Source organism: Gymnoscopelus braueri, assembly GCF_963280865.1.
Source record: "Gymnoscopelus braueri genome assembly, chromosome: 18".
Taxonomy (NCBI): domain Eukaryota; kingdom Metazoa; phylum Chordata; class Actinopteri; order Myctophiformes; family Myctophidae; genus Gymnoscopelus; species Gymnoscopelus braueri.
Window position 1 is genome coordinate 35,058,297 of NC_137618.1, and position 15,186 is coordinate 35,073,482.

Below are 15,186 nucleotides of genomic sequence, written 5' to 3' on the forward strand. Positions count from 1 at the left end.
AGCACCAGTGCCAGTCTGAGGGAGAGCGAGTCAAGCTAATCTTTGATGTCCTTCATGACGGTCACCTGAGAGATGGTTTTCTTGACCCGTAATGCAGTGAGGCGAGCTGCAGCGTTGGCATACCAGCACTCTCTCATCAGCTTGCCCATCACACGCAAAGCCTGGCAAAGTAAACATGAAGTACGTGTTATTTAACTAAACCCCTAAGGTCACTCAATTTTGAAAGGGACAAGTATAATAGCCTGTATATGTGGTTCTCGTTTTCATGTCAAGGACTTCCAAATTCACAGTATAGCATACAGTATTTACATTAGGAGTGTTACATCAGTGTTGGTCCGTTGTTTTTCACATTGTGCATGTTTTTTTTATGGATTACTGCATACTAATCAGCAGTAATTGCCCATTGAAAAAAGGCTTTTGTTAGCAAGCAATTTTCTGGATGGTGACTCAATTTTGAAAGGGACAAGTATAATAGCCTGTATATGTGGTTCTCGTTTTCATGTCAAGGACCTCCAAATTCACAGGTAATAAGCAGTGGGCCCCCATTTGAAGAGTTGTTGTGCCAGGGACTACCTGGCACAATAGATTTACAGGGGTACGGATTTCTACTGTAGGTGGAGAGAGTGAAACCTATGATAAGATAAACTATTAATCAATATTTTCTGAAGAGGTGGAGAGACGGGAACAAACACTATAGCAATGTTTACTATTAAGTCAAAACAAAAAACTTTCGTTTTAACCAAAAAATATCACATAGGCCTACAGCACCTTTAAATATGTCTTCAAGTGATAATTATACAGCAAATGAATGAATGAATGGCTTCCATCCCCTCACCTCACAGCTCTGCCACTGGTTAGGAATGTTGGGTCTCAGTTTCTGGTCACAAACCACCTTTCTCATATCCTCAATGGATGGATCTGAAGGCACCAGGTCATAATAAGGCAGTTGGAAATCCTCATGGAGCCCTGCAAAAAGCAGGACTTATCATCCCTGCTAGTACAAGTACTGTTCTCCTTCTGTTCTCTTGCTCCATGATGCAAAACTGCAACTATCTCAACTAACAACACAGCACAGGTCAATCTGACATGAGACATACAATAATAACTGTACTTTCAATTTTCAATTTGAGAATTATAATGAATGAATAGCGCCAATGTTTCCATTGTCAATTTAGTAATTGAATGTTTGTCTCTGTGTGTGTGTGTGTGTGTGTGTGTGTGTGTGTGTGTGTGTGTGTGTGTGTGTGTGTGTGTGTGTGTGTGTGTGTGTGTGTGTGTGTGTGTGTGTGTGTGTGTGTGTGTGTGTGTGTGCGCGTGCGTGCGCGTGCGTGCGCGTGCGTGCGTTACCTCTGACGGAACATCTCCGGGCCAGTTCCCAGAATACCAGGCCCAAGGCGTATATGTCAGCCCTCTTGAATGACTCAAAGGTTCTCAGGTTGAGTGTCTCGTCGAGTATTTCTGGGGCCATGTACCTGCAGAGAACAAAGTGATTAAAGGCTGCACTGCACTAGGTCATCATTGTCTTCTAAACAGACTTACAGACAACAACATGAATCATGACTGACTACAACTGCTATTCTCATTTCCTTTTTTTGGGTATTTTTATTCTCGCTTTCTGTGTTTTGCTCTCTCTTTAGGTAAATGGTGCATTTATATAGTGCCTTATCCAAAGATCTTTACCATGTACATTCATCTATTCACACACACACACACACACACACACACACACACACACACACACACACACACACACACACACACACACACACCATGCAAGACACCAACCTGTTCATCAGGAGCAGTTAGGGGTTCAGTGTCTTGCTCAAGGACACTTCAACAGTAACTCATAGGTAAAGCCGGGGATCGAACCGGGAACGTTCTGTTTTCCCAAGCGGCCACTCTACCTCCTGAGCCACTGTCGCCCCTCTCTTCCTGCTTAGATGCATCAGTTTTATAGTATTTTAATGGACTGCGTCTTTTATTTGAAAAGCACTTTGTAAACCCCATTTTGGAAAGGTGCCATATGAATGAATTAGTATTATGTATTAAGATGGCCATTGCTTTAACAGATATAGAGGATATTATGTTAACAGATGTGAGTAGTATATGAGAAACCTTTGTCCTAAGTTGTGGATAAATTAATAGCTGAAAGTTAAGTAACAATGAGGAACCGTCCCCTTTATGAGTAAAACTCAATGGCACAGAGGCTCATCATAAGGTTAAAGGTTTGTGAACTGTGAAGGGGTTCTCGTGCACTTCTGGGAACAAATACGCATCTTGAATCATGAACAGTGTGCCTTTAATAGCAGTGGATCATTTTATACTAATGACTAATATGCAACTGCTTTTGTTGGCAGTTTTGATGTCACTACAACCTTTGAGAGATGTTTTGAAGCTTTGATGTTTCTATTTTGATGCCCTAGTGCTTTTTGGAAGGTGTCAAAATATAAACAGATTTAGAATATGCATTTGTCAAAAACAAAAAGCACCAGATAAAAGAGCATGCTTTCTCAGCATGATGCCAAATTCACATATTTGCGGCATGTTTGCAGCATCCATTTATAATATTCCAAACCCTTACGTCTCGTTAGCCTCATTCTGCTTGTTGAATACTTTTTTCCTAATTGTATCCAGCATTTCTCATTACGAGATGTACATTTTCATTGTATTTTCTCAACATGCCACTCAATAATAAACAAGACTTCATATGGCCACTCTATGACGTCATGTATCTATGATGTATGACTCCATGTTTGGGCAAGGTTTCAGCCCGCTCCATCCGGATTTGCTCAAGGGCACTTATTATAAACTTAAAGATAAATATTAAAAAAAAATCAAAAACATTTGTGACTGCATGACAACTGGCAGCATGGTCAATAAATTCGGTGCTGATTGGTCCAGCGGTTTGCGAGATTATCCCCAGACACACGGACAGACTAACAGACCCATTTCTAGACAGCTCACTGTCTAGAAAAAGTCTCCACTGTCATATGCTACATGGGGCCCTATCTTGCACTTCCCCTTTCTTTTTTGGCATTTTTTACTATTTTCAAAAAACATTTTAAAATAGTGAAAATTACAACTATTTGAACTATTTTAAAATGTTTTTCAAAAAGTAAAACAAATGCCTAAAATGTTTAGGCATAAGAGTTAATGCAGTGCACAAGATAGTGCCCATTGTGCGCAATAACATTACTATTCATATTTACGTTCTAAAGCTGTTAGAGGAGCACAGTGAAACATCAAATTAAGGTGCACGGGTGTCTTACCTTGGGCTATTTCCCACCCCTTTCTCCAAACCATAAATACCTTTTTTTGGCCACCTGTACATAAGCTGGCCTTGACAACTGGAGCAGTCTCATCACTATGTTAACAAGCACAGCATATGTTGTGCTAAGAATAGCCGCTGGGAACGATGGGGCACGTGAAAGCAGACACCTGTATTCTGCATTCTGAGTTCCATAAACAAAGGCTGCTAGGTCACTGTGGGGGCCTGTTGCTCACAAACACTGTCTTGAAGCTGTGAGCACTAAGTGTTGTTTTGACGTTGTAGAATTCACAATAATTCAGTCAGTAGTATGCAATGCATAATCTAGCACAGGGGTCGGCAACCTTTTTGACATGATGTGCCATGTTTTCATTTTCTTAATAGTCAGTGTGCCATATCAACATTAAGTTTAATTATGACATCACATCAAAATTAAATATTTCCAACTGATTTTGATTATACATATACATATACATAACAACGTTTATTTTTCGTCTTCTTTAAAACAATAAAATGACCCGCACACCGTCTACACTTGCACAACAAGGACAACTTAATTTAGGCCTAAATAAAGTTGTCCTTGTTGTGTAGACGGTGTGCGGGTAATTTTATTGTATTCTAGACATCTGATCCCTGCCTATGTATCCGTCTCTGAGCTGATCAGGTGTGCATAAGTCCTTGCTTTTTCCTCTTCTTCTTCTTCTTTAGAAATATTTTCTTTCAGCAGAGCAATAACCCACCTGTCTCCCTGACTGCCTGTAGAATGCAGAATTATGTGCAGGATGTAATTTGTATATAGATGTGAGGGCACTTAATTCACCTCTTAGTTCCAACTCTGTGGTTGGTTGGTATATCTATGGTGTCGGTATTGGAGTCGTGTTTCACAGCGAGCCCTAAGTCTGCGATGACTGCGGTGCCATTCTTCTTCACCAGCACGTTCTTGGACTTGATGTCCCTGTGGGCAATGGCAGGCTTTCCTGAAACACAGCAGAGCACAACTCGCATTATAGTTCCAAACAATTTGCCTTATATTAATGCAGTTGTCTTATGGCGGTTTCACACTGGATCCGTTTTCATTGAAAACGTTTCCCAGTTCGAATGCTGGCCTGCATTCACATTGGGCATAGATCCTATCGCACCACAGAACACATGCATATACACCCCCGATCCTACAGGTGGCGGCATGCACATAGTGTTTCCCCTGTGGACACAGACGTCATCAACTATGCGACAATGTTTGTGCTGGTCTCGCACAAATATGCGTTTAAATATGTTGAAAGCAAGGGGGCGGAGTTGCGGTGAAAACTGAATAACACTACTCATCATGAAAACATCATGCACGTGCAATATAAAATATTAATATTATCCAGTGATATGAAAACATTAGCTAATGTTTTTATATCACTGGATAATATTAATATTTTATTTCAAGGTGCCTTGACAAAATTAAAACACCATTACATTATTATGAATAGTATTAACCACATGAACCCCAGCATGGGGGGAACATAAGCCAAAAATAGCCAATCTACAAGCTCACAACGCGCGACGCGTTGTGAGCTTGTAGATCTGCTATTTTTGACAGAGAGATTTGGTGTTGACAGATAAAAGCGTCCAAGAAAAGTAGGTCCGTTTTTACTGAGAATAGAGGGTTTAAGTAGGCTACATAATAATAAAACAATAACTTTATTTATATAGCACTTTTCAAAACATGAGTTACAAAGTGCTGCTGAACAACCTATTTTACCTTATTTTATGCTACAATTGGAGAAAAGGTCAAATAAAAGATACACGTTTTTTTTTAAGCATAAGGGAATAGCCTACCATAGTTAACAAGTAAGTTAATTCTGACAAGCAATAAAGAAAACACATTTAAACAAACTAAAATGAGACCAAAATAACTTTGGTCTCGTTGCCCAAACAAACAAACAAATACAGACATACATGTGAATTACATCAATAATTATGAATGACAGATTCATATGGTAGAAGAGTGCAATTTATGACAATAAAGCACAGAGATGTTTCGTTTTTGTAGCCCACGTTTGTGTGTGAAACTGTAGAATTAATAAAAAGAAACTTCTCATTTATTTTGGATAGTAATTATTCTGCTATTCTTCATTATGCTCATTATAATATTATATTATATATTATCTTCATATAACTGGTCCTCATAATGCTCATTATAATGTATTTTGGATAGTAATTTAATGTATTATTCTGCTATTCTTTATTATGCTCACATAAGCTATTTAGAAGGGATAAACTAAACTGTGCATTCAGGAGAAATTGCATCATGAGTGAAACGGCTATAGTCCTTGGGAAACTATAAACCTACGTAGGCCTACATCTAAATGAGTTACCATATTTACTTACAAATTTCAAATTACAAAGCCTTATAAGCTATATATTTCTGGGATGCATAGTAGCTGAAACTCCACAAGATACCCACAAGATATACTATATGCGCTGCTCGCGCACCTGAAATGCGCGATGGAGACCCGCCAATGTTTCATGACTGATAGACATGAAAGAAGGCCCTTCACAGCTAATAGAGAATTTTAAATTTTAAGAATCGGTTCAGAATTGAATGAGTAAAATTGTTAGAAAGGCTCCCATATAAGTTGATTATTATTTCAATTGTTATGTTCCACCTTAAGAGTAATATGCACCAGCCCTTTAAGTGCGCAATGCATTCTGGGGCGTTTTCATTCATTCAGTAGCACCGGCTAGAAGAGCTGTGTTTTTGTTGGCTGTTTTTGTCGAGTTTATATACCGTCACCTATTCCAAATAGCGGGCCACTTCCGTCTAACGGTACGCTTGCTTTCACATTGCAGCTACCGTACCCGAAAACGCATGATTCGGATCCGAGACTGCCTCCCGAGGTGGTTTCGGGAACGGAACGGTGATCCGTTTCGCGGGTCGATTCGCTACATTCACACTAGCCAAGCGGTCTGGAATGCGCACCCGGGACCTGAGTGTGAAAGCGCCCTTAGTGTCCATATTCTGTCTTTCAGCGCTTTCTTTTATTTAAAATGAGGCTCATCAAAATTTGTGGAATTAAAAAAATATTAATATATGTGGCTGCATGAAACCTTTGCTTAGCTAATGACATCTGGAAACAAATAGTCAAATGGTTTAGCTCTGATGAAAACATGATACAACATTATTAGATAAAGACTGACAGATACATTAAGAACTGAGGCTGAAATGTCTTTTAAATCCTAACAGTTTTCTGAAAAAACATATGTTGCTACTGTATATCAGTGGTTCTCAAACCTTTTCATGTCAAGGACCCCCAAAATTATATATATTTGGCCGCCGACCCCAACTCAAAATATTTTGTTCCACGGACCCCCAGAAGCAAAGATTTTAGTTAAAAATGTTCGCTTTAAAAAATATATAGGCCTATTCAAAGATTTCTACAAATTTTTAAGATTTTTCCAAAATAACAGATCTACAAGCTCATAGTGCGGCATGAAGTGACACGTTATGAGCTTGTATATCTGCTATTTTTGAATAGCCAAAGTATAAAATAATGGTTAAAGTGGTTACACAGATGCTTTCCGGGTTCTAATGGGTTAATACTGAACATAAACATTCAACTATACAGTATGTATAACTGCAGTATAAGTAGGGAGCTCAAGTAAGAGAACAAAGCCATTAAGTGTGATGAGTTTGTGTGTATAATGCATTCATTTACACATGCAGCTGGCACAAATCCCTTGAATCCTCCAACATTGGTGAATGATCTATAATTCACTGAAGATATGTAGGATACACAGGAATGACGAGTCCTTACCCTGAGTGCCAATGATCTCCATGTGTAGGTGGGCCAGACCACTGGCGATGGACACAGCAAAGACGACCATGCCCTCCACAGAGACAGTGTACCTGTTCAGGTAATCAAATAGAGAACCATGTTCATGGTACTCTGATACCAGCCACAGTTGAGTCCATGAGCCATTATCTGCAACAAACAGCAGAGGACACGTTTACACGTTAGCACAATGATCTAATAAATGCCACATCTGAAGAAACAACTATATTTATACTTAAGCTATTTGGGATTAGCGGATCTCCTTTCATCGAGACATTGTAAACTACTGTTTACGTTACTCATCCACTGGGTCTCAGCAATAACACACCTACCTTTGTTGTCAGCAGCAATGAAGCCCAAAATGTTCTCATGTCTGAGCATGATGGTCTGATAGATCTCAGCCTCTCGAAACCAGGACCTCTCGTCTCTGGAAGAGAAGATCTTCACTGCCACGTCCTCTCCTCGCCACTTCCCTCGCCACACCTCACCAAATCGACCCTTACCGATGCTCTCCTGCAAGACGATGGTCCGAGCTATGGTGCGTTGGACAAGCAGAGGCAACCCTGCAGCAGGCAAAAGAAAACATCAGCAGAACTTTGAGTGATTCTCCAGCAGTCGTTGAGCTACTGCAAGTAAGGGTACATTTTGCGGCATGGTAATTAATGTTACGAGAATACGGCAACTGATACTTTAATAGTTTTGGTCTTTGGATCATTGAACTTTCAAATGTGCATTTACTTTTGTAATGAGGGTTTTATGCAGTTCAACCGTACTCTAACTTCCCTCCCTATGTAAATTAGTTGTCCATAGATTGTTCTTGTTGACACATGTCTTGCATTGACAGTCTCAGTCACCTGAGGAAGAGTTGTTCTTCCATTTGTCTTTAAATATCAAAATAATGCACAAGTATCACGGTCATGGAATGTGCGCTTTTGATCAGTTTCGGACCCTATTTACAGACATCTTTCCCATAGATTGAAAATAATTGTATACACACAGACGCACACGCACACGCACACCCACACACACACATTGTATATAGATAGATAGACATTTCCAGTCCATATGTGCAATTGGGCATATGCAGATTTGTGCTCGCCCACTACAACTTGAACGTTATATGCTAGATATACACAAACACACACAGTATACACAAACTCATTCAATTTGTTACGCTTATATCATGGTACAACACAACAAAATAGAGCCCTACGAGTATGTGAATATGGTGATGCAATGCTTCTATTACCAGAGCCAGAACCTGAGGTACTCATGTCATAGATCAGGTCTTTGAGGCATTTGTCAGGTGACATCAGCATTTGGTCATCATGGGGTTCCTCTGCATCCTTGTGGGCTCTGTTGTAGGCACAGCTCTGGCCCAGTACAGCAAAAACTCCAACCACAATGCCCACACATAGCAGGCAAGAGGGCACCAGGATTAACGAAGCTAGCTCCAGCCTGCCCCAGCCTGGTTCTCCCAAAGGCCTCTCTGTTTACAACATAGAAAAGCTATTAGGGTGGTGCATCTGGTAAAAACATACAAAGTAAACACAACAGAGTCATTCAATTATTAGGACACCATGACACCAAGATGCTTATTTTTATGGCAGGATATTGGAATTAAAACAGGGCAGACACTGTTACTGTAATACACTGTTACTGCAGTACCCTCTAGTGGTCATTGTCATTTATGTCAGTGTCATAGTTTTTTTTACACTGAATGTACAGTAGGTGCCAAAATCTCAAGTCCACTTCCACAGTATATTTTCTTCATTTATTTGAACAAAAAAAAATCAAAAAAGGTGAAGACTTAATCAAACAAAAAACTATATGATTTTTTTTTCTGGTCTACCGTCTATCCTCAGAGCTGTCTTTTCCACTTGTACCCACTTGTACCTCAAAAAGTCACTGTGACCCTGACTACTTACGCAGGACTATAATCAAACCTGTACCAAATCAAAGCAGCTGTTTTAAATCATCTCTTGATTACAGCAGAAAAACATTAAGCACAGTTACATCATGCACAGTTCAAATACTAGAAATAGTTAAGAAAACACTGGAAAATACAAATCGACTATAAAACCTTATTATCACGAAACTAAATTACACATAAATAATAATTCTATCAATACACAGGTCATACGTTTTCAAATACATGCTCCCATACTGAATGTTGTACTGTCTATGCTCATGCTAAAGAAACAAAAAACAAACAAACAATGAAGCAAAAACAAATCCCACAACCTAGTCCCCAAAAAGTGAAAAGAATACATACATTTTAATATTGTTTTATGTAAGTAAGTAGCTTTGGGAACCAAGAAATCTTGAGCCATGAGGCCCATAGCCTATCTCCTGTTCTGTGGCTTGATGTACAAGTACATCCCTCAGCCATGATGTACAAGTACACTCACTGGACATGACACTAGTATGTTGCACAATCTAACCCTTGATGTAGAGGGGGCCAAGCAGTGAGGCATTGGGTCCCATATTTATAGTCTTTGGCATGCCCCGGCCGTGGAATTGAACCCTGACCTCCCAATCTCAGATCAGACACTCTAACCACAAGGCCACTGAGCTGTTACATATCTATCAGTCAATAAATGTGCAAACTCTCTGTGAGTTATCAGCCGTTCTCCAAAAATATACCTATAAATCCACACATCTCTGTGTATCTGTCTGTCCGTGTGCCTGTCTGTCTGTGTCCGTTTTACGCCCATATATGGAGATCCCTAATGTTATCAATATGACGTCATAGTACTGACGTCATAGAATAGCTTACAAGTACTAATATAATGGGTACTGCACTAAGTACCCACAACTGGTATTGCATAACTGAAGGGGCATGCATTCCAAATGGCCATTGCACTAGTTAGTATATAAATTCTCCAAACACAGTACAGAGACTGCCCTCATCAAAGTTACCAATCACCCCCTGCTCTCATGCTCTCTCAACATCCTCATCCTCCTCAACCTCAGTGCTGCATTCGACACCATCAACCACCCCATACTCCTCTCACGCCTTAAATCCACCATCGGAATCACTGGCACTGCCCTCTCCTGGTTCACATCCTAACTTTCCGACAGACATCACTTAATCTCCATTAACAACAGCAAATCAATCACAAGCTCTGTCACCCATGGTGACCCCCAGGGCTCAGTGCTTGGCCCTCTCCTATTTATTGCCAGACCCAGGGGGTTGGCCTACATGAGGCTTTGTCGGTCTGTCCCTCTTTTCCTCCCGGTCAACGTTTTTCCTCCCGGTTCAATGTTTTTCCTCCCGGTCTGTCCCTCTTTTCCTCCCTGTCCCTCTTTTTGATTGGCCAAGCTTAGCGTGACGTAGTGCTCTGATCTTCAGATTTCAACCACTAGGGGTCTGGCAGTGCTCCGAGGAGCACTTTTTCTAGTTCTCTACATTCTCCCCCTCGGACAGTTCCTTCGCCGCCATGGGCCAGTGGCCTCCGTTTTTACTGCTACGCCGATGACACACAGCTCTACCTCCCCTCCAAAACCATTAATGCCACCACCCACTCCACCCTCACCACCTGCCTGACTGACATTAAAACCTGGATGCAAACAAACTTCCTGAAACTCAACTGCAATAAATCGGAAGTCCTCATTATTGGCACAGATGCCCTCACCCGCTCCACTCATAACTTCTCCCTGAACATTGATGGCTCCATTGTCAGCCTCTCCACCAAAGTCTGCAACCTTGGTGTCATCCTGGATCCCACCCTCTCCTTCCAGTCCCACGTCAACCAGATAACCAAAACAGCCTTTTACCACCTCCGAAACATTACCCGCCTCCGTCCCACACTATCCCAAACTGCTGCAGAGGCACTCATCCATGCCTTCATCACATCCAGACTTGACTACTGCAATAGCCTCCTTTACAGTGCCACCACCAATGTTCTCAAACAAGACCAGGAGACCTGGTTCTGCCAGACCCAGAATGTGTCCATATATGGTCAAAAAAGGGACAAGATGGACATACTTTTATGCCCATGTATGGACGAAATGGGACAAAGCCTCATGTAGGCCGACCCCTTGGGTCTGGCAAAAAGTTTAGTATGTGAAAAACACCCCAGTCCTCCACGACCTTCACTGGCTCCCTGTCAAACACAGAATAGATTTCAAAATACTAATCACCACCTACAAGGCCCTCAACAACCAGGCTCCCCGCTACCTCTCTGAGTCTGACCTCCTCCAACCTCCTCCTCCCGCACCCTCTGGTGAGGCCTTCCTCTTGGACATCCCCAGGGCTCAAAGCCTCCCTCAAAACCCACCTTTTCAGACTCGCTTTCCCGCCTAATTCAATTCTCCCTTCCCGCCTTTTAGTCATAGCTTAGTGTTTTATTCCTTGCTAAATGTTTTGCCTTCTAACTTTCTCTCCTAATAAAGTTGTTTATTTTGTTTTGTTTGTAAAGCAACTTTGGGTACTAAGAAAAGCGCTTTATAAATTTGATGTATTATTATTATAAATTCCATGAGTAAGTACTCTGACAATGGGTACTGACATCATAGTACTAACATCATTGATGACTGATGTCATAGATTGGCCAACATGTACTCAGTACACAAAGTACTGCACTAGTATCTTGAAAACCACAGTGAACTTCATAATGCTGCCAGGCAAAGTGACAGGGCCCACGTACGCTGTGAAGCTCAGTAATAACATGTTGTTTGGACATATCTGCCTCTGTCCTTGATTCTCTCTGTGGGAGGACAGGGAAGACATACACACAAACAACACTAGAAAGGACCGCTGGAGGGGGACTACACAGTTCATTATGTTGGCATGACATCTCCAGACAGTAAAATTCTCAATGTTAATTTAACTTCCAAAGTGTATAATTCAAATGTAACCAAATGCAACACTACGGAATTTAACTGTGAATATACAGGCAACATATAACCAAATTAATCTAAGTTTGACTAGTGCTAGTCTAATGCTTGTACAGTTCAAGTGTCCCAATATTTCCCCCCAAACCACTAAGCTTCTTTGTCAAAAGGGACTTGCGACATCTACAGATGTTCAAAACAGCACACACACACACACACACACATACACACACACACACACACACACACACACACACACACACACACACACACACACACACACACACACACACACACAGTGTTGAGTGATGTGAACACTCCAGTATTTCTTAAGACATCATTTAGCCTTTTACCTAAAGACATATTCCATCTCATATCCAACTGGAGCAAAGCCTACATGGTGCAAAGCAAGACTGAAGCCTGCACCCTCCCCTGAGCCAACAAAACACTGCAACTTCTCAACATCAGTGTCAGTTGAGAAACCCAGGGAAGATGCTATTCTAAATTGTATATGTAATACTAATATGCTGTATTATAGTCCAGGGGTAGGCAACCTTAGGCACGGGTCAACCTTAGGCACGGGTGCCAACATTGGCACAGGGGAGGGTGATCACTGGCATAAGTGTGAGAGAAAGGTTTTTTCTTTTGAAATTAAATATAAAAAAAAACGTTTAATCGGTTACATTAAGTCCCCTCACATCTATGTACAAATGACGTCCTGCACATAATTCTGCATGCATTCAAACTCCTAACTCTGACTGGGGAGGGCGTCTGGGAGATAGGTGGGTTATTGCGCTGAGAGTAATTACATCCTGAAAGAAAATATTTCTAAAGAAGAAGAGGAAAAAGCAAGGTCTTATGCACGTGTGATCAGAGGCGGGTGCGAAGGCAGGGATCAGACGTCTACAATACAATAATAATAATGTATGTCGCAATATACTGTACATAGCAACAACAACCACAAAAGGGGTCCTGAAAGGTCTAGTTACAAATAGGGGTTCCCGCCCTAAATGGGTTAAAGAAGAATAAAGGATGTTATGTATATGGACAATCAAAATCAGTTGTAAATATAAAAAACTAGAAAAAGTGCTCCTCCTTAACCTACCTGCCAGGTCAGGTAGGTTATTGTGTCCTCCTGGTGGCGCTATAATAGGCCAATGTGAAAAGGGTGCGATTTGTTCTTAGGCTTTTCACTGCAATCGGACACTGCATTCATGATATGAGGCATTTTGTTCCAAAAATGTGTTTTGCAAAATTAGACCTGCTGGTGGCGCCATAACAGGCCAATGGTAAAAGGGTGGCATTTCTTCCTCGGCCTAATAGAAATGTGCGTGTGAAATTTCACGGAAATCACAAGCTGCGTTCATGATTTGAGGCATTTTGTTGAAAACAGACCAATCCTGCAAACTTTGGAAGCCAATCTTAGGCAATCAGGATGTAATATGGGAAATCGGATAGATCTGTGTTGATCACATGAGTATAGAGATACTGTGTACCGATTTGTGTGATGTTTGGACAAAATCTGTAGGAGTAGTATCAATAAATGTGTTTTGCACAAACCGGCCTCCTGGTGGCGCTATAACAGGCCAATCTGAAACATTTGGGCCAGAGGTTCTGACTTGGCATCCAGGGAGTGTGTGTGCACAGTTTCGCAGCGGCCGGGCCAACGGTGCCAGAGATTAGGTGGTAACGGACGGACAGGACACACGGACGGACGGACGGACGGACGGACAGGGGGTAAAACATACTCTCTCGCCCAGGGGGTAAAACATACTCTCTCGCCATGCCTTTCGGCCTGGCGGAGACAATAAAAACTCATAATTCAACTTAATGTTGATATGGCACACATCAAGAAAATGAAAACATGGCACAAGGTTGCCGATCCCATAGTCTATGTGGTCATTATCTACACCATCTCTGTGTATATTAAAGGGGAATTTTGGACTAAAGTTTTCTTACCTTTTCTATGACGTTATGATATCTTAGGATGAATGGTACAGTAGAAAAATTTCATAACTCCACCCCTGAGCCGCCACAGCTTAAAAGGTGCGCGGATAGGCCTTAGGTTAGATCACATATTTTAATAGCTTTTTTTATTTAATTTTTTGGTGAGATCTGACGTTCATAGTGACAGAACACTGTCCCAAAAAAACAAAAAAAAAAAAAAAAAAACAGAAGTCTCGCTAGACAAGATTGAAATCTCGAGATTTCAATCTCGTCTAGCGAGACTTCTGTTTTTTTTTTTTTTTTTTGGTTGCATAGTGTTCTGTCACTATGAACGTCAGATCTCACCAAAAAAAAAAAAAAAAAAAGATATTAAAATATGTGATCTAACCTAAGGCCTATCCGCGCACCTTTTAAGCTGTGGCGGCTCAGGGGTGGAGTTATGAAATTTTTCTACTGTACCATTCATCCTATATCATAACGTCATAGAAAAGGTAAGAAAACTTTAGTCCAAAATTCTCCTTTAATGCTGCTTTTTAAACCCTTGCCAGGTTGATTAAATTGTCTACCCTTTACACACTACACTAGAGTACACACTTCATTACTCATTACTTATTACTGCTTAGTACCCTTGTATTATAACCTTTATGACCTACTTGTACTACACATGTTGTTATTATATACATTGGACATAATTAGCAGTCTTGGAGCCAACTTTTCACTGCACATACTTGTATGACAAATAAAACCTCATCTTGAGCTGGGTTCACTTTGTACAGAACCACGTCCCAATATGTATTATGATGTTGGACCTGCAGGTGTCAGGGAAGACACCCATCCATTCATCATTTATTATGACATTTTCTTTTTTCTTTTTGTTTGTTTTTTACATTCCAGATGCTAAACCTTTCTTTCAATTGTCTGTCTGATTATGTGACAATTGGATTTTAATAGAAGCATTCATTGCATACATATCCACAACATATTGCATTGCCTCATATAGATACCAATTAAGAAAAAACTGTAACATGACAAGTTTGTTTTTGTTTTTCCCTCCCTCAAATGAAAAACACAAAGGACACGTGTCTTAACAAGACAAAGGTGAAATAAGATACAAAGAAAAAGTAAAACAACAATACACAAAACCAAAAACAGGAACTTAAAAAACCCCCACATCAGTCAGTTGAACCATATGTCACAACACCATAATAACGATACATCACCAGACCTCACACAATACCCTAATCTGGAATGAAAGGAAAGTTCATCCGCTGCACATACTGGAAGAAAGGACTCCATACCTTCCAGAATTGT

The 15,186-nt window shown here is 40.7% G+C and overlaps 1 protein-coding gene across 2 annotated transcripts in view; it reads right to left on the reverse strand.

The window, feature by feature from the left end:
• acvr1c (activin A receptor type 1C) overlaps positions 1 to 15,186 on the reverse strand; it is a 31,000-nt gene continuing 15,814 nt past the window's right edge. For both annotated transcript variants that reach the window (XM_080413042.1, XM_080413041.1), the window contains exons 3-9: positions 8,339 to 8,578; positions 7,422 to 7,652; positions 7,072 to 7,239; positions 4,089 to 4,245; positions 1,348 to 1,472; positions 836 to 966; positions 1 to 161 (exon numbers count right to left, since the gene is read on the reverse strand). In XM_080413042.1, coding sequence (XP_080269168.1) covers positions 36 to 161; positions 836 to 966; positions 1,348 to 1,472; positions 4,089 to 4,245; positions 7,072 to 7,239; positions 7,422 to 7,652; positions 8,339 to 8,578 — 1,178 coding nt within the window. In that variant the 3' untranslated portion in view covers positions 1 to 35. The remainder of the gene's footprint in view (positions 162 to 835; positions 967 to 1,347; positions 1,473 to 4,088; positions 4,246 to 7,071; positions 7,240 to 7,421; positions 7,653 to 8,338; positions 8,579 to 15,186) is intronic.